This window comes from Antechinus flavipes, chromosome 5, assembly GCF_016432865.1.
Source record: "Antechinus flavipes isolate AdamAnt ecotype Samford, QLD, Australia chromosome 5, AdamAnt_v2, whole genome shotgun sequence".
In the NCBI taxonomy this organism is placed as follows: Eukaryota; Metazoa; Chordata; class Mammalia; order Dasyuromorphia; family Dasyuridae; genus Antechinus; species Antechinus flavipes.
Window position 1 is genome coordinate 104,149,329 of NC_067402.1, and position 27,648 is coordinate 104,176,976.

Below are 27,648 nucleotides of genomic sequence, written 5' to 3' on the forward strand. Positions count from 1 at the left end.
ATTCCTTATTTTATAGGTGAGGGTTCCTCTTCTCAGAGCAAAATACTAAAGATTTGAGAGATAATTTACTATGACACTCTTTTTTTCTCCTGTTTAGATGTGTTTCCCCAGCCCCATCTCCCTCTTATCTCACGTACATCAGTCTCCTGTTCAACTTGGGCCATGATCTTCCGCCTCATTCCCCAAATGTTGGAGCCCAGTGAGTAATATTTATTCTGTTTTCCATCCTCAACCTTTCTCATAGTAGAAGAGTTACTGAGTGATGAAGAGAAACTAAATAGACAAAGAATCTTCTGGAGGTACCATTCCTTCCTCTTTGCTCCCATCTTCGACTATCTTCAGCCAAGATTGACATAACATTCTAGGCGCAAATTAGAAAATAATGGTGAAAAGAAAGTCCAAAGTCCTTCCTAATATGGAAACATATTCTTTAGTTTTGTTTGTCTTATAATTTCTCAAAATGTAGAGTTCTCATCTAATGATTATTGAGTTAAAATATTAATTACTGGCAAAAAGGTACCATGTGGATAATGAATTTTTACTATAAATGAAACCAAAAAACAAGGAAATTGCAGCTAAATGGAAGAGTCACTCCTACTTTTTTCCTTAGGTAAGCAAATAAAAAGTCAAAAGAATGAAAAAAATAGAAGAAAATGGGAAATATTTTATTTGCAAAACAACTGATCCAGAAAATAAATCGAGGACAGATAATTTAAGAATTATTGGGCTCACTGAAACCCATGATTAGAAAGTACAGACATCACATTTCAAGAATTTATCAAGGAAAATTGTCCTGATACTTTAGTTCCAGAGGGAAAATTAGAAGCTGAAATAATCTATGGATCACTTCCTGAAAAAGATCCCTAAAGGAAAACCCCATGAAATGTTATAACCAAATTCCAGAGTGCCAAGATCAAGGAGAAGTTATTGTAAGCAACCGGAAAGGAACCATTCAAATATCATGGAGCCCCATTCAGTATCATACAAGATTTAGTAGCTACCAAGTTAAAGGAGAAGAGGACTTGAAATATTATATATTGTAGAAGGCAAAGAGCTAGTATTACAACTAGGAATCACCTACCCAGAAAAATTTGAGTATAATCCTTTAGGGTAAAAGATGGAAATTCAGTGACATAGAAGGCTTTTAAGCAATCCTTATGAAAAGATCAGAGCTGAAAAGAAAATTTGACATTCAAACACAAGACTCAAGAGAAACATAAAAAGGTAAACATGAAAGAAAAATGATAAAGGACTTAATAATTCCTATGTGGGATGAAGACACATGTAATACCTTGGAACTTTATTAGGGCAATTAGGAGTTTTCTATATAGTCAGAGGACATGGTTGTGAGTTGATTATATTAGTATGATCTAAGAAAAATTGGATGGGTGAGAAATAGGGCAATGCTGGGAATGGGGGAAAGAATAAAGAAAATGATTTCTTTATTAAAGCTTTTTCTTTTTTAAATTTTATTTTATTTTTTAATAATAACTTTTTATTGACAGAAACCATGCCAGGATAATTTTTTACAGTATTATCCCTTGCACTCACTTCTGTTCTGATTTTTCCCATCTCTCTCTCCACCCCCTCCCCCAGATGGCAAGCAGTCTTTTACATGTTGAATAGGTTACAGTATATCCTAGATACAATATATGTGTGCAGAACCGAACAGTTCTCTTGTTGCACAGGAAGAATCGGATTCAGAAGGTAAAAATAACCTGGGAAGAAAAACAAAAATGCAAACAGTTTACATTCATTTCCAAGTGTTCTTTCTTTGGGTGTAGCTGCTTCTGCCCATCACTGATCAATTGAAACTGAGTTAGATCTTCTCTTTGTCAAAGAAATCCACTTCCATCAGAATACATCCTCATACAGTATTGTTGTTGAAGTATATAATGATCTCCTGGTTCTGCTCACTCAGCATCAGTTCATGTAAGTCTCTCCAAGCCTCTCTGTATTCATCCTGTTGGTCATTTCTTACAGAACAATAATATTCCATAACATTCATATACCACAATTTACCCAACCATAGCTTTTTATTTTTCAAAACCTATGTGTGGACAATTATTCAACATTAGCTGTAATATTCTTCTCTAAAATCTAATATTTTCTTGTTGGGGTTTTCTTGGGGTCTCTGGAGGCAGCCTTGCTCTCAGTTCAGTAATCATCATACGAGTAGCCAGAGGTAAAAATCCAAATCCTTTATTGTCTCCTTCAAAGTCCTATCTCCTTCACTTGGGGCTTGGCTAGTTTTTCTGGAGGCCTTCCAGATCTTGGTTTCAGTGGAGAAGCGAAGGAGGACAGCCTGCCACCATTTCTCTGGTCTTCCCTAATTCTCCTTCTGGCTGAGTTTGTCCGAGCTTATATCCTCTCTCATCATAGGTGTGAATCTTGTGGAACTATAATAAGTAATAAGTACACGTACTGAACTAGAGAACCATTAGGCACCATGCTAAATTAGATAACTATTGTCTCTATCAATTCCACTGACTTAGCACCTTGTTTCAAGTTCTGGCCCATAACAATTAGCCCTTGCAAAACCTTGTGTACCCATTTCCCTCCCCTTCCCTCAAGCCCTCCCCTAGATGGCAAATTGTCCAATATATGGTAAACATGGTAGAAATAGATGTTAAATCCAATACATGCATACATATTTATACAGTTATCTTGCCACACAAGAGAAATCAAATCAAACCAGAAAAAAAGATGAGAAGCAAAATAAAGTGCAAGTAAACAACAAAAAGAGTGAAAATGCCATGAATAGTGGGATGATATGATTGGTCTAGCACTTTAGGAAAATCACTTTAGTAGTTGAATAGAGAATGAATTAGAGAGGAAAGAGAGACTAGTGCTAGGCAAACCCACCAGAAATGAATGTTGAATATTGAAATAAAATAGAATAGAATGGAATATCAACATAATCTAGACAAGATGATGAAGGTCTGCTCTGGAGTGATGGCAGAGTCAGAGGAAAGAAGAGGGCAATGTTGAGAGATGTTGCAAAGGTGAAATATGTTTGGCAATTGCTCGGATATGGGGTTGGGAAGTGGGGGGAAGGTGTCAGGAGAAACTGAGGAATTGGGGGTGATTCTTAGGTTGTGAGTCTTGGGGATTGGGAGGATAGTGTTTTCCTCTGCAGTTATAGGGATAGTATGTGTGAGGGGAAGGGTTTAGGAGGAAAGATAATGAATTCTGTTTTGGACATAGTTACTTTATGATGTCAATTGGAGTACAATTTGAGATGTCTGAAAAGAATAGTTTAATGGAAAGTTTGGGGCAGGAAAGATAGGTTTTAGAATTATTAGAATATATCTGATAATTATATCCATAGGAGCTGATAAGGTAATAAGAGGGAGAAGAGTGTCCAGGACAGCCACAATTAGGTGGCACAATATGTAGAGTATTGGATTCAGTTCAATCCTGCCTTAGATACTTCATAGCTACATAACCCTGAACAAGTCACTTAACCTCTTACCTGCAGATTCATTATCTAAAAAATGTAACAACAATAGCACTTATTTCAGAAGAATTTTTAAGGCTTTCAAAGCTGTTTTTCTTTACAATATTGACACTGCATCAATGATTTATCTGAATTTGCTCATTCCATTCTGCATTAGTATATATCTTTTCCTAAATTTCTTTGAAACTGTCCCTTTCATCATTTCCTATGGTACAATAACATTCCATTCATATCTTTTATATGCTATTTCTATGATATCTTTTATAAATTTGTTTAACCATTTTCTTTGGGTATCCTAGTTTCTAGTTCTTTGTCACTGCAAAAAAAAAAAAGTTACTATAAATATTTTTGTGCATCTTGTTGCTTTCATCTTTTTATGCTCTCTGTGGTATAGACTTAGTAGTGATATTATTTATCTAGTTAAGTGACTTTTAGGGAATGGTTCCAAATAGTTTTCTAAAATGGTTAGAACAATTCATAGTTTTTTCAACAGTGAGGATGCTATTATGTCTTTTTTTTCCCCCTGTGATTGTCATTTTGCTTTTTTGTTATTTTTGTTAAACTAATATGTCTGAGAAAGTGGTGCTTTAACTTGAATTTTTCTAATGTGATTTGGAATTTTTTTATATGGTTGTCGAAAGCTTAGTTTTCTTCCTCTGAAAACCACCTATTTATATCCTTTTATTATTTAGTTATTTGGGAATGATGCTTGTTCTTATATATTTTAATCAGTTAGATACCATATCTTTATCAAAGATGTTTGCTACCAAGATTCTCCCCTCCCAATTAACTATTTGCCTTCTAATTTTAACTCCATTAGTTTTGTTTATACAAAGATACTTCCTTTCTCGTTTCTCTACTTTGTTTATTATATGACTTTTTAAAGTCTAACTTGTCTCCTTATTTGGAACTTATCTTGGTATATGGTGTGAAATATTTGTGTAAACATAATTTATACCAGACTGCTTTTTAGTTTCCTCAGCATCTGTTATAAATAGAAATCTTTTTCTTCAATATTCTTCAGTATTTTCTTCAATTCAAAGAATTTCTTTAATTATTTCTTCAACAATAATCTGTTTCCATGGTTGACCTCTCTATTTTTTAGCTATCTAATAGCTTTGCTTGTTCTTGCTTTGTAATATAGTTTGAGATTTGATACTTCACAACCTTCTTCTTCTCACTTTCCCTTCTATTATATCCCTTGACATACTTGATTTTTTGTTCCTTCAGATAAAAATGACTATAATTTTTTCTACCTCAATAGTATACTTTGGTATTTCAATTGGCAACACACTGTATGAGTAAATTTAGGTAGTATTATAATTTTTATTATATTTGAACAATAACCACTAATAATTACATTTCTCTGTTTATGTCTGTATTTCTGTAAATAGAGTATTGTTTTGTATAGTTCCTGTTTGTATCTTGGTAGCTCAACTTCGAAATGTTATACAATCTGTAGCTATTTTGAATAGAATTTCTCATTCTATTTCTTCTTGCTTGGTTTTGTTGGCAACATACAGAAATGCTGATGACTTAATTAATATAAATTTATTTAATATCCAACATCTTTGCTAAAGTGATTGTTTCCATTAATTTTAGTTGCCTTTTTAGTGATAATAAACTTTTGTTGAATTTTTATCTAGATCCTTACTGAGATATGCTTACACATGAAGACACTGATTATACATTAAAAGTATCCCTGTTTTTTCCTGTCCAAACAAAGCCATGCTTTTAATATACTAGTGCATGTATTTTAAAGAAGCTGTTCTACTTCATTTCTGTAGGATGGGAGATCTGAATATCAACTTTGAGACTATGACCAGTGGTTGCAATCCAGTGCGTCGTTTATCTACCCCCTCCTCCGTCACCAAACCTGCCAATATGGTTTTAACCACAAAATGGCTCTGGTATTGGCTAACTGACAATGGTCAGTGGACTGAATATGGAACCCAGGTGAGCAAATTCATTCTGGTTTACTTATTTTTGTTTTTAGATTTAGTCTACATGTGACTATCACTTTAATAATCATCTAAGCCAGGTAGAAGGTGTATGTATGTATGTGTGTGTGTGTGTGTGTGTCTGTCTGTCTGCCAGTTTCATAGAAAGTTTCAGCTTATTCTTCAGTTTCTTACAGCTTTATGATGTCTGACCTCTGGTTCTATTTTGTTTTTGTTTTTTTAACCTCTCTTCAACTTGGGACAATGGGTTTTTTACTTCTGGATAAGACTAAGGTGAATGAGGGCGTGGTATCGTGCCCAGTGCACCTATTTTCACGTAAATTTTAGTAACATTTGCTGTTTATAAGTCACATTTGGAAAGAGAAAGCCATCAGCTATACAGCTAGACAGATCAAACAAACTGTTTGCAGGCTATAAACAATTGTGGGGCAATTGTTTATAGAGGAGGCTTAGTTAATAGCAGTTGTCAGGGTTGGAAAAGGATTTAGGAAATTGAATGAGCATTTGCTTTATTTTCTCTGTTTTGGGGGAGTCTAATATGTGTCTGATTAATCCATGTGAATTAAATTTGATGTGAATAATTAAAGCCCTGCTCAGTTTGATGCTATCTTGACTTTAACCACTCTGATAAAGTGGAAAAAAAAAAAAAAGCAAGGGGCATTGGGTTGTCAGAAAATGGAGTTTTAATTGCATTTTTAATACCATGGATAAGTCACTTAACTTCTTAGTTGCCTTATCTTTGACAAGGAAAGTAGGTATAAGTATTGTAAGTATGTTGTATGTAATAAGAAAATAATTCTAGGTTGTATTATTGGGTAGAGCAGTTGATGAGCTACTGGAGGACACTATATTTCTTTGTCTATCATATATTAACCTTGCCACTATTATAAGAAATGAACTAGGGAACTTACTTTCATGCTTTTTGCTAATTTTTTTAAATCAGTAGTTAGAAAACAAAATAGGAGTCAAAATGGGAGAATGAAAATTTGCCCATATTTGCCCAGCTCAATTAGCACACCTTCTCCAGAACAATCTAGAAAATGCCCCACACTGAATTCTAATAAGGAAAGGCAAGAAAAAGTCACAGTGTGTCATTTTTTAAGCCCAGGGAGATAGATCTCTGTACTCTAAACACAGTCAGGCTCACTTAAGATTTAGCAACAACCACTATTAAGAAATATCTTGGAATATCATATTTTGGACGGAAAAGCATCTAGGATTACTACCAGGAATAATCTACTCAGCAAAACTGCATATGGGAAAAATAAAGTTTTAACAAAATAAAATCTTTTAAGTATTGTTTATGAAAAGACCAGAGCTTAATAGTAAATTTGACATTCAAACACAGAATTCAAGAAAAATGTGAAAAGGTAAGCATGAGTAAGAAATCGTAAGCAGCTAAACAATATTAAATTGTTTGTTTTCTTATATGGAGAGATGATACAAGTAATCTTTCAGGACTTTACCATCATCAGGGGTCTTAGAGAGAGTTTAATTAGACAGAGGCCTCAGTATGTTTCTATCAAATCCCAATAATCTTTAAAAAAAGTAGGAAAGAGAAATGCTCTGAGAGAGGAAGAATGGGGGAAATTATCTCACATAAATGGGACTCACAAGAAAGAATTTATACAATAAAGGGGACAGATAGGGGTAGGGAGCGAATGACATTTGATCTCACATTCATACAAATTGGTTAAAGAAAAGAAGAATATATATGTACACATAGCTGGGTATAGAAATTCATCTTAAGTAGGAAAGAATGGGAATAAAGAAAAAGGAGAGGGGACGATAAGAAAGGAAGGTAGATTAAGGAGGCAGTGGTCAGAAGCAGAATAGAATCTTAAAGGGAAAAGAGGATAAAAAGAGAAGAAAGTATATGGGAATAAGATGGAGGGAAATACACAATCATATCTATGGGATGACTCAGTTATAAGACTGAAGAGGATAGCAGGAGAGATTAGAAACCAAAATGAAATAATATGTTGTTTACAAGAAACACATTTAGGCCAGGAAGATACACATAAAATTAAAATAAAGAACTGAAGCAGAATCTATTATATTTCAGCTAAAGTTTAAAAAAAAGGTCGGGGTAGAAATCAGGAATACAAAGCAGAAGCAAAAATAAAGCAATTAAAAGTGATAAATAGGGAAGCTACATTATGGTCCATAAAAGATACATTTAATATTTCTGCTTTTCTTAATATATTTATGAGGATTTTTGTGAAAATGACATTCATAGCAAGAACATTCTTGTTCCCATTCATTAATCTCCAAAATTCTATACAGGTCCTTTACTTCTCTAAAAAAAAATTTTTTTTATATTTATCTAGGCCTGAGAGAGATAAATTGAGGTCCTATAATGTTTTACTATTTTAGGTAGATTTCCTATCTATTTCCTCAGCTTGGATCTTTTCATGAGGAATGCTTGAAAGTTCTGTATTTTCTCATGTAACTCATTTAAATTTTTCTTTAAAAATTTAGATGCTATAGCATTTGGTACAAGTGCTCAGTATTGATATTAATTTATGGTACTTTTAACTAAACAACTAAAACAAACTAAAAAGCCACAAACTAAAGTCTCCTAATTAAACATATTGGGCATGCAACTAAAATAACAGCCACCAAGAAAACCTAGAAAAAGAACCTACTGAAAATCTCCAAACTCCAAAATGGAAATCTTGAAAATCAAAGGAGAGATTAATAAAACTGAAAATTTAAAATACCCTATTAACTAAGAGATAGTTTTATGGAGGGAAAAACGCAATAAAATAGATGATTTTTAAACCACTGATGTATTTGAGTAACAAAAAAAAGTAAACCAAATTGCCCAAATCAAAAATGAAAAGGGTGAATTCACAACCAATGGAAAAAAAATATTAGGAACTATATTGCTAAACTATATATGCCAGTTTCACAGACAGTTTAAATAAAATAGATAAAAATTTACAAAAATATTAGTTGTACAGGAAATAGAATACTTAAATAAAGCTACTTAGAAAAAGAAATTTGAGCAAGTCATAAATGAATTCTCTAAATGGGGAAAAAAACCAGAACTAGATGGATATATAAGCAAATTAAAGAACAATTAATTCTAATACTATATAAACTACTTGAAAAAATTGGTAAGAGAGTCCTACAAATACAGTCTTGATAACTAAAATGTGAGTCAAAAATACAGAAAGAAAACTATAGACCAGTTCCTCTAATTAATATTGTTACCAAAAAAATTTTAAAAATACCAGCAAGGAAATTATAGTAATATATCACAGAGATTGTACTCTATGATCAAGCTAGATTTGTACCATGCTGGGCTGGTTTAATATGAGGAAAACAATAAGCATAAATGACTAATAAATAGCAAAACCTATAAGAATCACACTGCAGACTTTTAAAAACAAAATACATTATTCATTCCTGTTAAAACAGATACTTACTCATACACACACACACATATATATGCGCATGCATACATGAAAGCACAGTGTAAGTAGAACTTTACTGAAAATTAATAGTATTATATTTAGTGGAATAAACTAAAAGCCTTTCCAGTGAGATCAAGGGGAAACAGGCATGTCAATTATCACCATTACTAGTCAATATTGCTAGCTATGGAGGCAAGAAAAAGAAATTGAAGGAAGAAGTATAAGCAAAGAGGAAACTAAATCACCACTTTGGTCAAATGATATAAACATTTACCTAGAGAACCCTAGAGAGTTAATTAAAAACTAAATGAAACAATCAACAGCTTCCAGAAAATTTCAGTATATAAAATAAATTATCAGTATTTCTTTAAATTACCAATAAAACCCAGCAGGAAGGGGTAGAAAGATATATGCCATTTAAAATACAATGAATAGCATAAAATACTAGCATAAGTACTATAGAAGACTAGTATAAAGAATATGAAAAACTAGTAAAATAGTATAAAATTGTGAATTTGAGAGACCATCTGCCAGGATGCATATAGGAATTTTATGAACACAATTACAAAGAGCTCTTTACACAAATAAAGTCAGATAATTACTCATAGCTAGACAGAGCCAGTGATAAAAATGCTTTATAACCATATTTAATTTACTTATTCAGTGCCATATCAAACTACCTAAAATTTATTTTAAAGAGCTGGAAACAGAATTTTTCTGAAAGAATAAAAAGTCAAGAATAACAAGGGAGTGGTAGCTAGGTGGTGCAGTGGATAGAGCACCAGCCCTGAAGTCAGGAGGACCTGAGTTCAATTTTGACCTCAGACACACACACTTCCTAGCTGTGTTACCCTGGGCAAGTCACTTAATCCCAATTGCCTCAGGGAAAAAAAAAAGAATAACAAGAGAATTGGAAAAAAAAATGAGAAAGAAGGGGCCTACCAGTATCATATTTCAGACTATATATACAACAAAGCTATAATCATCAAAAAAATTAATAATAAGAAATACAAAAGTTGATTTTATATATATATATATATATATATATATATATGCTATACTATATGTAATAGCAAATTAACAGAATAACCTCATGTTTGATAATCCCAAAGTTGAGAATGTAAATGTAAAGAAAAATAGGAAACTGGGGGGAAAATATTTTTGCAGCAATTTTCTTTGAAAAAGGCTTCCTTTCTAAGATAGATAGAGAATTGAATCAAATTTACAGGAATAAGAGCCATTCCTTAGTAGATAAAATTGTCAAAGGATATGAAGAGTTTTCTTTTTTTTTTTTTTACTAGTCCTTATTTTCCTTTGTGATATTACTTTTTTTTTAAAATAACTTTTTATTGATAGAATGCATGCCAGGGTAATTTTTTACAGCATTATCCCTTGCATTCACTTCTGTTCCGATTTTTCCCCTCCCTCCCTTCCGATTTTTCCCTTCCCTTTCAAAGAGTTTTCAAAGGAAGAAATCAGAGTTATCAATAGTAATGTGAAAAAAAAGTTCTACATTACTAATAATTAAAAAGGAGCAAATTAAAACAACTCAGATTGGCTATGATGACAAAAAAAATGACATGCTAGAGGGGAAGTGAGATAACAGCTATTTATTTAAAGGACTGCTGATGGAGCTATGGACTAGCCCAGCCATTCTATGTCTCAACAGGTATTAAACTCTTCATACCCTTAGACCCCAGCAATACTTCTCCAACAGCTATAACCCAAAGAAATAAAAGAAAATGGGAAAAAAAAATCTATATGTATAAAAGTAGCTCTTTCTGTGGGGAAAAAGAATTGGAAACTAACAGATAGTTATGGTACATGTATACAATGGTATACTATTGTGCAATAAGAAATGATAAAGGGAATGGTTTCAGAAAAATTCATACAAAAATTGTATGAATGGATGCAAAATGAAGAGAGCAAAGCTAAGAGAACAATTTATATGGGATCAGCAATATTGTAAAAATGATCAACTTTGAATAACCTAGTAACTGATCAACATAATAATCAGTCACAATTCCAAAGGACTCAAGAAGAAACATGCTAAGTATCTCCAAAAAGAAGACTTATGGACTGAAATTAAAGAGTGAGTTATATTTCCTTCCCTCCTTTCCTTTTATTCTTTTTTTTCCCCTTTGGACATGGTACTGAAGGAACTTGGTTTACATGACTATATATATACATACATATATATACATCTATATACATATATATATATATATATATATATATATATATATATATATAATATTTTTGTTTTTTTTTCTCCTCTCAATGGGTGAGGGGAGGAGAATAGGAGATAGAGAAATAAAATTTCATTAAAAAAATAGCAGTTAACATGGCTTATAAAATAATGTACTTTCTTTAAAAAATGAGGTAAACTAATATTTGAGTATCATCTAGGACCAATGAATTGGCTTCAAGGAGGTAGGTTTCAAGAGAACTTTCCCCTTCTCTATTTACCATTCCCAGTGCTCCCTTTTAATACACTTCGTTGTTGGTAGTTGGTAGTGTCTTTTGTCTAGTTAGTTCCCTTAAATTGTATTAAGTGATTTTTTAATTTTATTTTTACAAAGTTGAATTTCCTGTGTTTTCCAATTAAGGTCATAAAAAGTGGTCCATATTTTATATAGAGCCAAAAATGAAGAGAAATTATAAATCTTATATCCTTGTATGCATTTTTTCAAAGTTCTCAATATTTCTGTTTTTTAGGGTGAAAGTCATCCAATTTCTTCAATAACATCAATAGATATAGAAACAGTATTTCTTGCTGATTCGTATAGCACTATAGACTTTCAGGCAGGACTTCAGTACTATGAAATCAACTTTAAAGGTATAGTACTTATGCTTTCCAACTTATCAAAGAATGGTAGATTTTTATGACATAGGGGATGGTCAAAGACATACTCATACCTTGGTAGTAAGAAGAAAAGACATTTTATTGAATTGAGTGCTATGTCCATATTCAGATGGAAGACAATGTCATAAAAATAATTTAAAGTGTGAGTTTCTATCCTCATAGTTTTCTGAATATGGGAAGAAAGTGTAGGGGCAAAGGCAAAATACCCTAAAACATTCAGTATTAGGTTCATTAGAGCTCGTGGGTCATAGAATGAGTTGTGAACTTTGAGTCAGGAAAAATCTGGTTCAAAACCTGCCTCTTAGCATTTATGGCCTTGGGATAAAGTATCTAACATTTCTGAATCTGGGAATAATAACACCATTAATATGTATTATGTTTTACACAGTTATAAGATGATGTATTTAAATCCAGATACATATAAAGCTCTATCTAAATGTTAGCTATTACAAAGCTTATCATTATCATTATCACCCCTTAAAAATTTCAGATTTCATCATACATTAGCTGTGGGAGATCCCCCTCCTTTTGGAGAGAGAAAACAGATTTCATATATGTATATCTATACATATACATATATATTATATAATATATATCATATATATATTATATGTATATATGTGTGTGTATATATACATATATACACACACACACACACACACACACACACACACACTTAAAATCCAGAGCCTGGATTATAATTTAGACTTTATGTGATATTGGGGGACAGTGAGTAATTCTCAATTCTCAAGCACTTGTGTGCTGCTTACTGCAAGGGATCTTTGGCTATATTTGAACAAGACCCAGCAGCCAATACTTGGTACTCTTATCACCATGTTAACCTCAAAAACATTATAAATGCTACTGTTATTTATTCTGGCTGTTTCTGAAGCAGCCTAAGGAGATAACTTTATGGGGAAGCTAGGTGGCTCAGTGGATAAAGCACCAGTCCTGAAGTCAGGAGAAACTGAGTTCAAATCTGGTGTCAGACTCTTAACACTTCCTAGTTATGTGACCCTGGGCAAGTCATTTAACCCCAACTGCCTCAGCAGAAAAACAAAAACGAACAAAAACCCCCACAATTAACAAACAAAAAAATCAAGAAGGTACAAAAACGGAGGTAATGATGTCTCCATCAACCCTCCCTAACATCATTGATAAAAAATGGCCCTCAATATAATTTTATCACTTGGGACTTTGTGTGTGTATGATATTTTTAAATATAGGTATTTTACTTTTGATCATTGAAAAAATCCTCTTTAATTTCTTTTTCAAGAAATGTTTCAGAGAAATTTGATAAGCCAAACCAAAAGAAAAGTATGTAGGAGGCCAAAATTCATATCCCCTGAAGATGTGGACAAACTTCGGAAAGGGTGAGTATTTAGGATTGTAATTGCCTAAAGAGAGGAAAAGAAAAAATGTGACTCTGGGGAAGTCATTTAATCTCTTCCTTTTTCTGTTCAGTTTCCTCAACTGTAACATGAATAATAACATCATCTGCTTCTCAGGATTATTGTAAAGATCAAATGAGATAATATTTGTAAAATACTTAGCACAGTGCCTGGAAAATAATAGATGATAAATAAAAAATTTTTCCTTCTTTTCTGCAATGACATTGGTTAATAGATAGTTTTGCATTCTCATTCATAGGATAATAATACTATATGTTTGTCATTTTTTTCCTAGGTCATATAGGATCCCCCAGTTTCATTTGATTGTAAGAATAAAGAAGGCTTTTAGTGTAGTGTATTATATCAGAAAGAGTACTGAATTGTTAGAAGCCAGGAACCCTCTATTCTAGACCTAATTCTTCCTTCATCTCAGTGTCTAACCTTGTACAAGTTCTAAAAATTCCTTAGGCCTATAGTTTCCTCAGCTGTAAAATGAGGTTGGACTAGATGACTTTAAGGTCCCTTTTAGCTCCAAATCTATGATCCTAAGGCTCTGCCGTTTAACTTGGGATTATGTCATTTTCTGATATATCCTTCTCAATGATTAACTGTGTCCAAAATTCCTCTTAGCTCTAATATTCTGTGACTCATAAATCACTGTATCATTGGTAGATGAAAATAGATCTGCCTATTTCAATTAAAGCACATTCTGGGCAAAGAAATAATTGTCTTTGACCTAACCACTGGCAGATGCTCCCTGAAAACACTTAGATGGCTCTCAGTAGAGTTGGAGAAGGAATTCCTGGAGTATGGCTTCATTAGAGAGACTAATTACTATGTATGAGTCAAGTCATGGTTCCCAGATTTATCAGTATACTACAGTCATTAGCAAATACCGCAGTCATTAATATAATACATCATCATAACAGTCATTCTTTGTCTCCTCCATTTGGTTCTTTAGCATAAAGTTATTGTGTGCTAATAGCTTGTTTGGTTAATATCACAGTTTGAAGGGTCAAAATGGGGAAGAAGCTTTAAGAAGATTCATGGCCACAAAACCTAACTCTTTCATACTTGTCTCCATTTAGTTGGTCCATAAGTACTATCTCTGTTTTTTGAATTAGGCTCATTAGTGTTTATTTTATTGCTAGAATTTTAGTTATTAACATTGTGATTCCTTATCTTTTTTACAATTCCTAGATGTATCTATTCATTTACAATGGACTTTAGTGCAAACATATCCTTATGCTCCCCCTCAAAATATAAATATGAATGAATGAATGTTGATTATTTTACATGTATCCTAAAATCCATAAACAATTATTTGATTAATTATGATTAACCTCATTAATAAGTATCTGAGATAGGATTTGAACTTAGATGCTCCTGACTCCACATTCCATTTTTTCATCTAGTTGTCTCAGTACCTAGTTGATTCTCTGCACTAACTCAATGCACATTGTATCCATGGAGACAATAATTTTCTTTATGGGTTGGTCATTCTTCAAAAGTGTATACTATGGACTACTACAGCAAATTCCCAGAATCCACGTTAATACAATTTAAGAAAAGACAGACAAGATGATCTCTAAAATGACAAGGTTATCTCTTTTTAGGTCTAACATCCTTTCTATGATTCTAGTGTCAGTTTGTTTGACATATAGGTAAGCATCATCTTCTGACATGACAAGACAAGAATTCTCCAACTTAGTATCCCGAGTATATAGGTTCTTCCTATTCAACTGTGAAGTGATGTAACTCTGTAAGAACTGAAAGCTAGAGGATTTTATTCACATAACTTAAGCAGAATACCCAAAATTAAACAAAACCCTATTTATTCTTTATTTAGATTTGTTACATGGGTGCATAAAAATGTACCCTCCTCTCTCCTGGGTCCCTTTTAGTGAATTTGTTGTGTAGTAGAGATAGATTGAAACATCCTTGAGTTCCTTCTCAATTATTGAATTTTCCTTGGGCAAGATGAGTAAATCAATTTCTATTTTTTGAGCATTTTAAAAAATGTAATGACTTTGGTTCTGACCCATACTATTTAAAAAAAAAAAACAAAACCAGGGTTTGCTGAACTGAAAAGTAACAAGACTTCCTTTGTGTAAACATGGTCTATAATGTTGTTTCCCTCCAAACCATTCAGGCTAAGCTTTCTCTTGATTCTTGCAAAAGAATGACCTAGCACATAGCAGGTCCTAGGTTATTATTTTATAGCAAGTTGTTGTTATTACTGTTGTTATTCAATTGATTGTTTTTTTTTTCCTAGATCAGTGTAAAAACTGCATTCTCATTGTGCCTGTTTTAATTTTATTTAATTTTCCTTTTGGAGGCAATTGGGGTTAAATAATCTGCCCAAGACCACATAGCTAGTTAATGTCTAAGGCTGGATTTGAATTCAAATACTCCTGACTCGAGGGCTGGCAGTCTATCTGTCTGGGTGTATTTTACTTTAATTAACAACAACAACAACCAAAGATAAATAGCCCATAGTACCTAGAAAGTACACAATACATCTAGGTCAGGTGAGGGAAATAGAAACATGCAGCCTTGCCTATACACTGGAAAATAGAAAAAAAAAATAGTAGACTTTGGCAGACAGACCTAGACAAGACATGACCACTAATAGTACTTTGGGAGAACTTGGGGTTAAGCATCTAATCCATCTGTTCCATGTCCTCAAGATACATAGGGTATTTCATTAGGAATAATACATTGGGTTCTTCTGCTGTTACCTCCTTCTCAATAATACCACAACCCAGCTCAATCATATAGCAAACTCACTTTGATGGTGTCTGCCAATCCTCAAGGGAGAAGCCAAAGAAAAATAATGTCTTTCTTTAAAAGTAGCACTATCAAGTTCTTTTTAACATTTTGTTTTTTTCAGTCTTGTTATTCTTGCTAGCCTCAGCCTTTTGCAGGAGAATCTGCACTGTGGGAGAATGTTCGACTGAACAGGTCAGCTTCTTAGTTAATGAGTTGTCCCTCAAAGTCCTTGCCTTTAGTGCGACAGGATAAAGATACAGACCAGAGATTGTCACATTCTTAATTTTCTTTTCCAGAAGATGGTTCTTAAATTTTGTTTTACTCATCTTCATATTTTTCTTTCTTTTTTTTTCCCTTGTCCTCTGGGAATTCTTTGATTGGAGAGAAAAGTTTCTTCTCATCAAATTCCTTTAGCTGGTGCTTGATCACAATACTTATCAATATGTTCAACTGTAAATATGAAGAGAACCCTAATTGAACAAAAAGACTATAATTTTCAGTTTTTGAAGAGTGTTCTTCCTAGAGTGGTCCTTGGTATTCTTCACTCATAGAATGGACAACATGAACTGAAATAAAATTTCTTTCTTTCTTTTTTTAGTAACCAAGGAACGGGGAATCGGCAGAGTGCTTTTACTTTTGCGATCCCTCCCTCCTGGGACAAATCAGCTGTGCCAGATATTGGCTACAAGGTAATTACTGTCCTTTGGTGTATTTTCTTTTCCTGATTTCCTTCCTCATGAAAAATATAACTTTGCTGATATTTGAGAGTAATATATAAACATTTATCCACGAGGGTCTGGCCTAAAACTAATCATTTGCATATAAGTATGACTAATTTTCAAAGTTTTGCTCATAAAAAGATCTCTAAATATATTATTACCACTAAGATATTATATAAAATTTGTACCATTGATTTCTTTTGCTATGGTATCACAAACATTTCTAGAAAACAAAACAAAATCTCTTACCTCCTGATTAAACCCTCTCATATGACAAAAAAGCAATAGTAATTAAGCAAACATCCATTTATAATAACTAATATAGTGATTACAACCCATATATCTGTTGTAATGTGCTTTGTCATTGTAGTTGTTGTTGATCATGTCATTCATCAGAATTCTTAGATCTTTAAAAGTTGTTTGTCTTTACAATGTTAATGTATAAATTGTTCTGATTCTGCTAATGTCACTCTGCATTTGTTCAAATAAGCTTTCCCTAGTCTTCCTTCATTATTTTTATAACACAATAATATTCCATTATATTCACATATCATAATTTTTTCAGTCACTTCCCAGTTGATTGGGATTCCCCCCATTAGATCCTAGTTCTTTACAAAAACAAAAGGGCTGATATGCAGATTTTTAGGGAGGTTGAATTAAAATGGCAGACTTAGCAGTTTTGCCCTAGCCTTGATACATTGTTCCCTATAGTGACAGAATTCTGATCTGGAAATGAAGTCACGTTGAGTCATTTTTCTAGTTCAGGGAATCTTAGAAGAAAAAAAATTTCCTCAGCTTTCTGTTTTCCTTCTAATATTTGTTGCATTGATTTTGTTTGTGCAAAAAAATTTTAGTGTAATATAATTAAAATCATTCATTTTATATTTCATAATGCTCTCTATCTCTTATTAGGGATACTAGGGTTGGGACTGGCAGCACCATAACAGCCAGACAGAAGGGCAGTGGCACCTGCAGCAAGGAGCATCCGAGCACCTGGGGGTGCTAAGGAGACTGAACCCCTGAGCTGAAAGAGATTCAAAGGGACCCTATACTATTAGAAACAGGCAGGGATGCCACTGGACAATTCTGTTAAATAGTATCTAGTTCTAGGTCAAAATTCCAAGTGGAAAATAATGGTTGCTGTCATAGAGGAGCAGAAGTTTTAGCTGGGTAATGATCAAGGAACAAGTTCTACTATAACTATGTGGTTCTATTCCCTGCAACAAAGGGGCTATTCAGTTCTAACCTTTAGCCCCACATATAAGCTTTCAGCAGAATAAACCAGTGCAGCAGACCAGGGGGAACCAGCAATTCATTCTCTATGAAACTGCAGAACCTCTCAGTGGAGTATCTATGACTGAGCTGAACAGCAGTGAATGGAAATTCAATGACCAATACATATTGTTAAAAATAAAAAAATACAGACCCCTCTCCAAAAAATCCCCCATGAAAAAAATTTAAAAAGTGAAAAATAGTTTGCTTCAATCTGCATTTAGACTTCATTGGTTCTTTCTCTGAAGGTGTATAGCATTTTTCATCTTGAATCCTTTAGTATTGTCTTGGATTCTTTTATTGATGAGAGTAGTAAAGTTATTCACAATTAATCATCTTATAACATTGCTGTTACTGTATATAATGTTCTAGTCCTTCTCACTTCACTTTGTCTCAGTTCATGTAAGTCTTTCCAGGGTTTTCGGAAAGCATCCTGCTTATCATTTTTTGTAGCACAGTTATATTCCATTATAGTCACATAACACAACTTGATCAGCCATTCTCCAATTGTTAGGAATCTTTTAAATTTCCAATTCTTTGCCACCACAAAAAAAGTTGCTATAAATATTTTTCTTTATATATATACTTTTCCTTTCTTGTTTTTTAAAGTCTTTTTGAGATATATAGACCCAGTAGTAGTAGTATTGCTGGATCAAAAAGTATGCACAGTTTGATTGCCCTTTAAGTGTAGTTCCAAATTGCTATTCAGAATGGTTAGATAACAGTCCCACCAACAGTGTTCAATTTTCACACATCCCTCCAAGATTTATCATTTTCCTTTTTGGTCATATTAGTTAATCTGATAAGTATGAGATAGTACTTCACAGCTGTTTAATTTGCATTTCTCTAAAGTATTTAGAGCATTTTCCTTATGACTATAGCTTTGATTTGTTCATCTGAAAACTAATTATATTCTTTGACCATTTATCAATTGGTGAATGACTTGTACTCTTATAAACTTGACTCATTTCTGTTTCTATTTGAGAAATGAAACCTTTATCAGAGACATTTATTTTATAAAAATTTTCCCTAGCTTTCTGCTTTCCTTCTAATCTTTGTTGCATTGATTTTGTTTATGCAAAAACTTTTTAACATAATATAATCAAAATCATTCATTTTGTATTTCATAATGCTCTCTTTTATTAGAGCATAAATTCTTCCCTTACCCATAGATTAGATAAAGTATTCCATATTCCCTAATTTCCATATGGGTATCACCTTTTATGTATCCATTTGACTTTATCTTAATATGTAGTGTAAGATGTTGGTGTATACCTAATTTCTATCATACTGTTTTCCAGTTTTTTTTGCAATATTTTTTTCAAACAATGAGTTCTTCTGTCTTTGGATTTATGAAACACTAGATTACTGTGGTCATTTGCTTGTGTATTTGTACCTAATCTGTTCCATTGATCTACCACTCTTATTTATTATCCTCTACCAGATTGCTTTGATGATAACTGCTTTATAATATAGTTTAATATTTAATATGGCTAGGCTACCGTCCTTCACTTTTTTCTAGTCTTTTGTTTTTTTAAAGTTTTTTTTTAATTTTCAAAACATACGCATAGATAATTTTCAACATTCACCTTTGCAAAACCTTGTGTTACAAATTTTTTTCCTTCCCTTTCCCCCACCCCATCCTCTAGACTGCAAGTAATCCAATATATTAAACATGTTTCACTTTTTTTCTAATTCTCTTGATATTTTTTATCTTTTGTTCTCCCAGATGAATTTTGTTTTGTTTTCTAGCTTTACAAAATAATTTTTTGGAGTTTGACTTATATGACACTGAATAAGTAAATTAATTTAAGTAGAATTGTCATTTTTATTATATAAGCTTGGCCTGCCCATGAAAAATTAATATTTCTCCAGTTGTTTAGATCTGACTTATTTGTGTGAAAAATGTTTTGTAATTGTGTTCATATAGTTTCTGGGTTTGTCTTGAAGGGTAGACTCCTAAGTGTTTTATACTGTATATAGTTATTTCAAATGAAATTTCTGTTTCTATCTCTTGCTGTTGGGCTTTGTTGGAAATATGTAAAAAGACTGACTTATGTGGATTTACTTATATCCTGAGATTTTGTTAAAATTATTTCAATTGATTTTTTTAGTTGGTTCTGTAGTAGTTTCTTAAGTATATCATCATTTCATCTTCAAAGAGTAATAGTTTTGCTCCTTACAATTTTAATGAGACTTGTGTATACCTGTATCTTTTTCCTACATAGCTAGTGGCACTCGATGAAACCTCTAAAGAATTCAATGATGTCAAGAATCAGTTTGAAAAGACAATGACCGGTTTTATCATTCAACGGATCCAAAGGATTCAGAATTTGGCTCTTTGGCAAGTCTTTCAATGGTTTGTTTCCATTTCCTATTATTCTATGATTTTTCTTTAGATCACTTCAACTCAAACAAACCTAGTAGAATTTGGTAGTCAGGAATACAAGTAATAAAAAATATTCTTGGAGTATTTATTATTATGTTTTTAGAGATATTATACAAGCTACTCAGTACAATGAAAAGAACTTGAACATATAAATTGAAAGACTATTGTTTTCATCCTAATTCTGACAGACTTTCAAATTTTTAAACTGCTAAGGGCCTCAGTTTTCTCATTTTCAAAATGGTAGTATAACATATGAGTCAATAAAGCCATAGTTTTGTATATATTAAAGAGATTCTTTGGGGCTATTTGTACTAAGATGTGGACAGGTTTTGTGAAAGATTCTTCAACCACAAGGTTCTTTAGCTCTGACTGAAACCAACATACTTGTTTGTGTTCATTTGGGTTATTTACAATACATAAACATAATCTCAAATTATAGATCTACCAGATGTAAGGATTGCCAATCCAATCCAAGTAACATTTATTAAATGCTTTAATTAAAAATTAATTTAAATGCTTTAGTTAAAAATTAAACTATATGCAAGGTATTGTGCTATATCTGAAGGGGGGAGAATAAAAATATAAAAAGAAAGCAACTTTTGGCTTCAAGACGTTTATGTGTCCTGTAATTTGGTCCTTTGTTCTCTCTGTGAGAAGAAACAATTGTGCCACATTTCATATAGTCTCCACTCCCTATTTTCATTCTTCACTCAGTGCACTTTGCTCAAAACTCTTATTACCATGGGAAATGGAAATGGCTTGCTGCCAGGGACATTTTGGCCCAAGGCCAAAAAAGTGGCAGTAACAATAATGAATCAGAGCTGAGGCAGTTAAACCTGATACTGGAAAGATTTTATTAAAATACTGATAACCCTTCTAATCTGAAACAACTACCTTACCTTATTGTGTGAAGAATTAAAAGAGAATTTCCTAAATAGTTTGTTCAATAATCTATGAATTCTCTATTATCCTCCTTTCCTTTTGTATTCTGTTTGCACTTTGCTATACTATTTTAGATCTTACTAATAAAAGGATATCTTAAGTGTGAAACTTCTCGGTTAACTGTTATTTTTTCATTATTATTTAATATTTTGTTTTCTCCAGTTACATGTAAAACAAACTTTAAAACTTGTTTTTAAAACTTTGAATTTCAGATTCTCTCCATTCCTCCCTTCCCTCACACATGTGAAGTTATGCAAAACATTTCCAACATGATTTTTATGTTGCAAAGGAAAACATAGATTTCCCCTCCCCACCAAAAAAATTCCTCAAGAAAAAGAAAGCTTAAAAAAATGCTTCAATCTGTATTCAGACACAATCAATTCTTTGACTGGGTATGGATAGCATTCTTGTTTAATTGTGAATGCTATACAACTATAATAAACCATTATTAGGGTCATAATGATGTCTCCTATAATAATAATAATAATAACAATGATAGCTGGTATTTACATAGCACTTGATAGGTGCCATGCACTGTGCTTAGCAAATATCTCATCTGATTCACACAACCTCACAACCCTGGGAGAGAGGGGCTGTTATTGTCTCCTTTTTACAGTTGAGGAAAATTTCAATGTGATGATGATGATGATATTGATTATATTGATAGCTCACTACTTCTTTAGTGAATTAAAAAAGAGTTTGCCCAAGAATATACCATGCAGTAGATTTGTATTTTGAAATCTGGCCAGTCCATTAAGTAAATGTATTATTTTAAATCTTGCCAAGGCTTCAGTTTTTTGTATAAGAGGAAGTAAAATTTTCAGTGACTAAAATCTCCCATATTTTTCCTTAGGCAGAAGGACCAGATGAAAAAGATGAATGGAGGGAAGGATGTAGATGAACGACTTCTATTTCATGGAACAAAATATATTCATTTGAATGACATCTGCAGACATAACTTTGATTGGAGGATCTGTGGGACCCATGCAACAGTCTATGGCAAAGGTTTGTATATGATGTCTCTGCCTTCACTGTAGTTGTCTTTGTATTTGTATGTGTTTTTATAGAGAGGAAGTTTTGTGGGAGTTGTGCGGCAGGTATATGTTGGTTTGTGTAATCACATTTTTTGCTTTCTTGACAGCTCAGTACTGGTGACATCTTTTTTTTCCCAGCATTTTCTTTAATGCCAAGATAATTTCCTGAGTTATTTCTTTTTTTTTTCCGGCTTTATCTTGATTTTACTTTAATTAGTTCCCAAGAGAAGTAGAACTAGTATTATTAATAATTATGTAAAGGCATAGAATCATTATCACTATCCAAAATTTATATTTGATGGCCTGAAGAATGCTTTATCTCTGTTTCTTTTTCTCATGCTAGTTTTTATTTCTCTGCATCAAAGATCTTTATATTACTTAGGTCCAAGCTTCAAGTGAAAGAAAGAAGGGGTCGGAGTATATTTCACACCAATTTTGAAACTAAGACTCATTGACAAAATACACACACTGAACACTCATCACTGTCTCTCAGAGACACATGGCCCATAGAAATACAAAGACAGACCCAGCATTGGGTCCTACTGGGAAAGAAGGAGCTTATTGAGTGAGAGAGAGCAGGTGCTGGCTTCCATGCTTTTGTCTGCTCCCTCAGCCTGCCTGCCTCATTTCTATGGAGTTTGAATTTCACTGCCCAGCTTCTTAAACTGTAGTTTGTGACCCCCATGTGAGGTCTCATTACTTAATGTGGAGATTGCAAAATTATTATTATTTTTATCAGTAAATATTTGATTTACCTACCTATTTTATATCCCTATATACCCAGGATCATGTAAAAACGTCTTGGGCAAAAAGGGGTCATGAGTGGACATAGTTTAAGAAACCTTGCACTAGAAAAAAGGATCTTGAACATTGGATAGTTTGGAGAGAAAAGAGAAGAATATCTGAGGGAGTAGTAGGGAGCAGAGAAAAGTGGAGTGAAAAATTAAAAAGAACTGAAGAGGGAAATGTAAAGTGAAGGGGAAAACAGAAGAAATGTATAGAAGAAAGGATTCAAAACAGGAGATCATTATATACCTCAACAATGATACTGTATGAGGATGTATTCTGATGGAAGTGGATTTCTTTGACAAAGAGAAGATCTAACTCGGTTTCAATTGATCAATGATGGACAGAAGCAGCTACACCCAAAGAAAGAACACTGGGAAATGAATGTAAACTGTTTGCATTTTTGTTTTTCTTCCCGGGTTATTTATACCTTCTGAATCCAATTCTTCCTGTGCAACAAGAGAACTGTTCGGTTTTGCACACATACATATATTGTACCTAGGATATAACATATTTAACATGTATAGGACTGCTTGCCATCTCGGGGAGGGGGTGAAGGGAGGGAAGGGAAAAGTTGGAACAGAAGTGAGTGCAAGGGATAATGTTGTTAAAAAAAATTACCCAGGCATGGACTCTGTCAATAAAAAGTTATAAAAAAATAAAATTTAAAAAAAAAAAGAGAAAGGATTTAGAGCAGGAAGAGTGGAGGAAAACAAAGTCTTTAAAATATATATATATATTTACCATGGTTTATATCTTTGATTTCTTCCTTGTCTCAGTATAGTAAGGAGATGTGATTTTATTAGTGTGCAGTCTTGTAGTTTAGTCATTTATCAGCTGTGCCCAAGTCTTCATGATAAAGTTTTCTTGGTATAGACACTGAAATAGTCTGCCATTTCCTTCTCCAGGTCATTTTATAGTTGAGAAAATTGAGGCAAATGAGGTTAAGTGATTTGCCTAAAGTCACAGAGCTAGTAAGTGTTAAGAGAGCAGATTATTATTATTATTATTATTATTATTATTTGGTGAGGCAATTGGACTTAAGTGAGTTTATGAATCAATAAATAAATATTAGTGAATACTCTGGTGCCCATGGGGCTGGGATTTGACCACATCTTTCTTCAAATCCAGTACATATCAAAATATGACAATGGTTTTCAAAGCCATTCTAATCTAAAAAATTCTTTCCTAACTAAGTACAAGGACTCCCCCTTAAAGCTAATATGTGTTTTCTTTTAGGTCAGTGGATCAGTGATTTCATTTCCATACCAAATATGTTGAAATGTTGAATTGTCATAGAAATGTACATTTACATCTGAATGTAACTGTGCAAAATATCTCTAGCTAAGTTGTAGCAAATTTAATGTAGGAAAGACAGAGGGTTTTTTTTGTTTGTTTGTTTGTTTGACTATAGGAATCAAGACTTTTCTAATCTCCATTTTTTGCTTTCTTTCTGCTTGCTTCCAGGAAGTTACTTTGCAAGAGATGCAAGTTATTCCCACAATTACTCAGAGTCTGAGACCAATGTCAAAATAATGTTCCTGGCTCGAGTTTTGGTTGGAGTTTTCACTCAAGGAGATTCAAAATATGTCCGACCACCAATGAGACAGGGTACAAAGAACACCTTTTATGACAGCTGTGTCAATAACAGATTGGATCCCACCATATTTGTGATCTTTGAAAAGCATCAGATTTACCCAGAATATGTCATAGAGTATACTGAGAAGAGTAAACAGTGTACCATTAGTTAAGGCAAAAGAATTCACTGTTTTCTCCATTGAATACGTGTGTGTGTGTGTGTGTGTGTGTGTGTGTGTGTGTGTGTGTGTGTGTGAAAGAGAGAGAGAGAGAGAGAGAGAGAGAGAAAGAGAGAATAATTTCAAAGCAGTTTTTTTACCTTCCTATTTTTAGGGAAAGCAGTAAGTGATCATTTGAGAGAGCAGCTATTCAGAACTGAGTTGTGAAAGTTTCTTGTAGCAGATACATTTATGACAAATCATATGTAACATAGTTTTCAAAGATAAAGTCTTGTTTTAAATGCACCCAAGGAGCTCACTATTTAAAAATATTATTCACCCGGATCATAATGCAAAAAAAAAGACTGACAACAGACCTTTAAAGTACAAAGAGTCAATCTATTTGATTTATTTTCTAAGTTTGCGTTTTCATTTGAAGATTTTCTTAAAATGGAGCACAATAGTGTGTTGTGTTTTGTTTTTGTTGTTTATTTGTTTTTATTTTGTCTTTTAGCCTGCTAAGGCTGGGAACCTTTTTTAATTACTCTTTGTTTTGTAGAACTGGAGAGTCAGGGATGGGAATGATAAACCACCTGATCAATTGGTCAATAAACATTTATTAAGCATCCATCCATTATGTACCAGGCAATATGCTTAGTGCTAGGAATACAAAGAAAAGTAAAACACAGTCCCTAGTCCCTTCTCTCAAGCTCACAATCTAATGGGGGGAAAAACATGCAAACAATTGTACAGATCAGCTGTGCAAGAGAGAAATTGAAAATAACTGAGGAAAGACATTAGAAATAAAGGGAATTAGAAAAAAAAGCTTCTTATAGAAGGTATGAGTTTAGCTGGGACTTAAAGGAAGCAGGAGACAGCAATGAAGAAAAACATTCTAGGTATAGGAGAAAGCTAGAGAAAATGCCTGGAATATCAAGGAGGCGTGTGTCTCTGAACTGAAAAGTCCGTGGAGTGAGGGGTGGGGTATAAGGTATAAGAAGCCTGAGATACGAGGGGGGTTTAGATTAAGAAGACTTTGGTATCCAAAGTATTCAAAGAGAGGATGTTGTATTTTATCCTAGCAGTGATAGGGAAGATGGGGATGACAAGATTGGCTTTGTTGTTTTAGGAAAATCATTTGGTAGCTGAATGGAAACTGGAATGAAGACGTGTTAGGCAGATTGACTAGCAGACTATTGCAATAGTCCAGATTTAAGATGATGAAAGCCAGAGTGGTGGAAATGTTAAAGGAGAGAAAGGGTCATATTCAAAAGGTGTTACAAAGGTAAAATTAAGAGGTCTTGAAAACAGATTAGAATTGGGGAATTGGTACTGAAAGAATGAGAAGTCAACTCTGAAACCTAAGTTTTGAGCCTATAATACTAGGAGGATAATGATATACGCGATAATAATAAGGAAGTTTGTGGGGAGGATTTTTTGGGGGAGATAATGAGTTCCATTTTGGACATATTTTATTTAAGATGCCTTCAGAAAATCCATTTCTAGATGTCCGAGTCGATTGGAGATTTTAGACTAGAAGTCAGCGTTGATATGTAGATTTGAGACTCATCAGCATAGAAATGATTATTGAATTCATGGAAGCTAAGATTCCCAAGTGAAATTATATAGAGGGAGAAAAGAAGATCCAAGATAGCCCTGTGGAACATCCAGGATTAGCTGGATAAAGATTCAATAAAAGGGGGCAGCTAGATGGTACAATGGCTATAGTGCTGGCCCTGGACAAGTCATTTAACCCCAATTGCTTCAGGAGGGGAAAATTCAACAAAGACACTGAGAGGGGAAATCGGGTAGTAAGAGAACCAGGATATAAAAGGATCAAAAAAACTAGAGAGAAGAAAGTATCAAGAAGAAGGAGAGTAAATGTCAAAGGCTGCAGAGAGGTGAGGAATGATGATGACTGAGAAAAAGCCCTAAATTCTAGCAATTAAGAGATCATTAGTAAATTTGTATAGATTTGTTTGGTTGAAGGATGAAATCAGAAACCAGATCACAGAGAGTTAAAAAGAAAATAAGAGAAAAGGAATTGAAGGAATACCTACCTATTGTAGATTGTACACAGTGATTTGTATGTTACTTATAATAAGGATATAATTTATTCCTTCAACTATCCTTTGTTGGAAGGTTCAGTTTAATGCATCGTGACTACAGGAAAATGGATAGGAGGCTATACTTTTTGAAAATCCCTTTATAAGTCAGGATCTAAGAAATAATTTCCTTCCTTATTGAGATATATAATATCTGGCAGTATCCTATCTATTTGTCCAGTTCTATTTAGAAATATATTACATGCCTGAGAAGGGAAAATAAGAGGAAAAACTTCTTTAACTCTATTCCTTCACACAAACCTGGCTCCTATCACACCTTTCAGAAAGGGCATTTCCACAGTCTGGTCTTAAGTCAATAAAAGCTTGATTTAACAACATTCAAAACTTTTAAATTTCAAAAATAAAACTTTTATTGATATTATCAAGTGGACTGAATTGGCCTCTAATCTGTGGCTGGCTGAGCCAACAGAGCAGGCTAGATATGTGAGAGCCAGGAATCAAGTTTAATTTCAAAGTGAGTGAAATGGCTTGTAAGCAAGGAGGGGATCTAGGCAAGCATGCTGCGATCCACTTGATTGTGGACAAATCTTGATTTATAAACTTGTGGCTAGACAGAGTCAAACAATATAGTGGAGCAACAGTAGTGAAGCATTAACAGCAACAGTGAGACAACATTGTCTAGTGAGGAAAAAAATCTGCCTATAGCAGGGCTTCATGTCTGGGCTGGTTGGTGGTTGCCCAAGCTCAGTACCGCCAGTTCTGTAATTTTGCTGCAACAGTATTCATTTGGAGGATGGGCATAAAGGATTGTGGTTATACCAAGTTCAGGGCA

The 27,648-nt window shown here is 33.3% G+C and overlaps 1 protein-coding gene across 1 annotated transcript in view; it reads left to right on the forward strand.

Annotated features, from left to right (window-relative positions):
- LOC127538606 (protein mono-ADP-ribosyltransferase PARP12-like) overlaps positions 1-24,775 on the forward strand; it is a 57,675-nt gene extending 32,900 nt beyond the window's left edge. The window contains 8 exon segments of the mRNA XM_051962396.1: positions 98-199; positions 5,248-5,416; positions 11,562-11,682; positions 12,986-13,082; positions 16,471-16,561; positions 20,092-20,222; positions 22,048-22,199; positions 24,482-24,775. Coding sequence (XP_051818356.1) covers positions 98-199; positions 5,248-5,416; positions 11,562-11,682; positions 12,986-13,082; positions 16,471-16,561; positions 20,092-20,222; positions 22,048-22,199; positions 24,482-24,765 — 1,147 coding nt within the window. The 3' untranslated portion in view covers positions 24,766-24,775.
- The last annotated feature ends 2,873 nt before the right edge of the window (positions 24,776-27,648 follow it).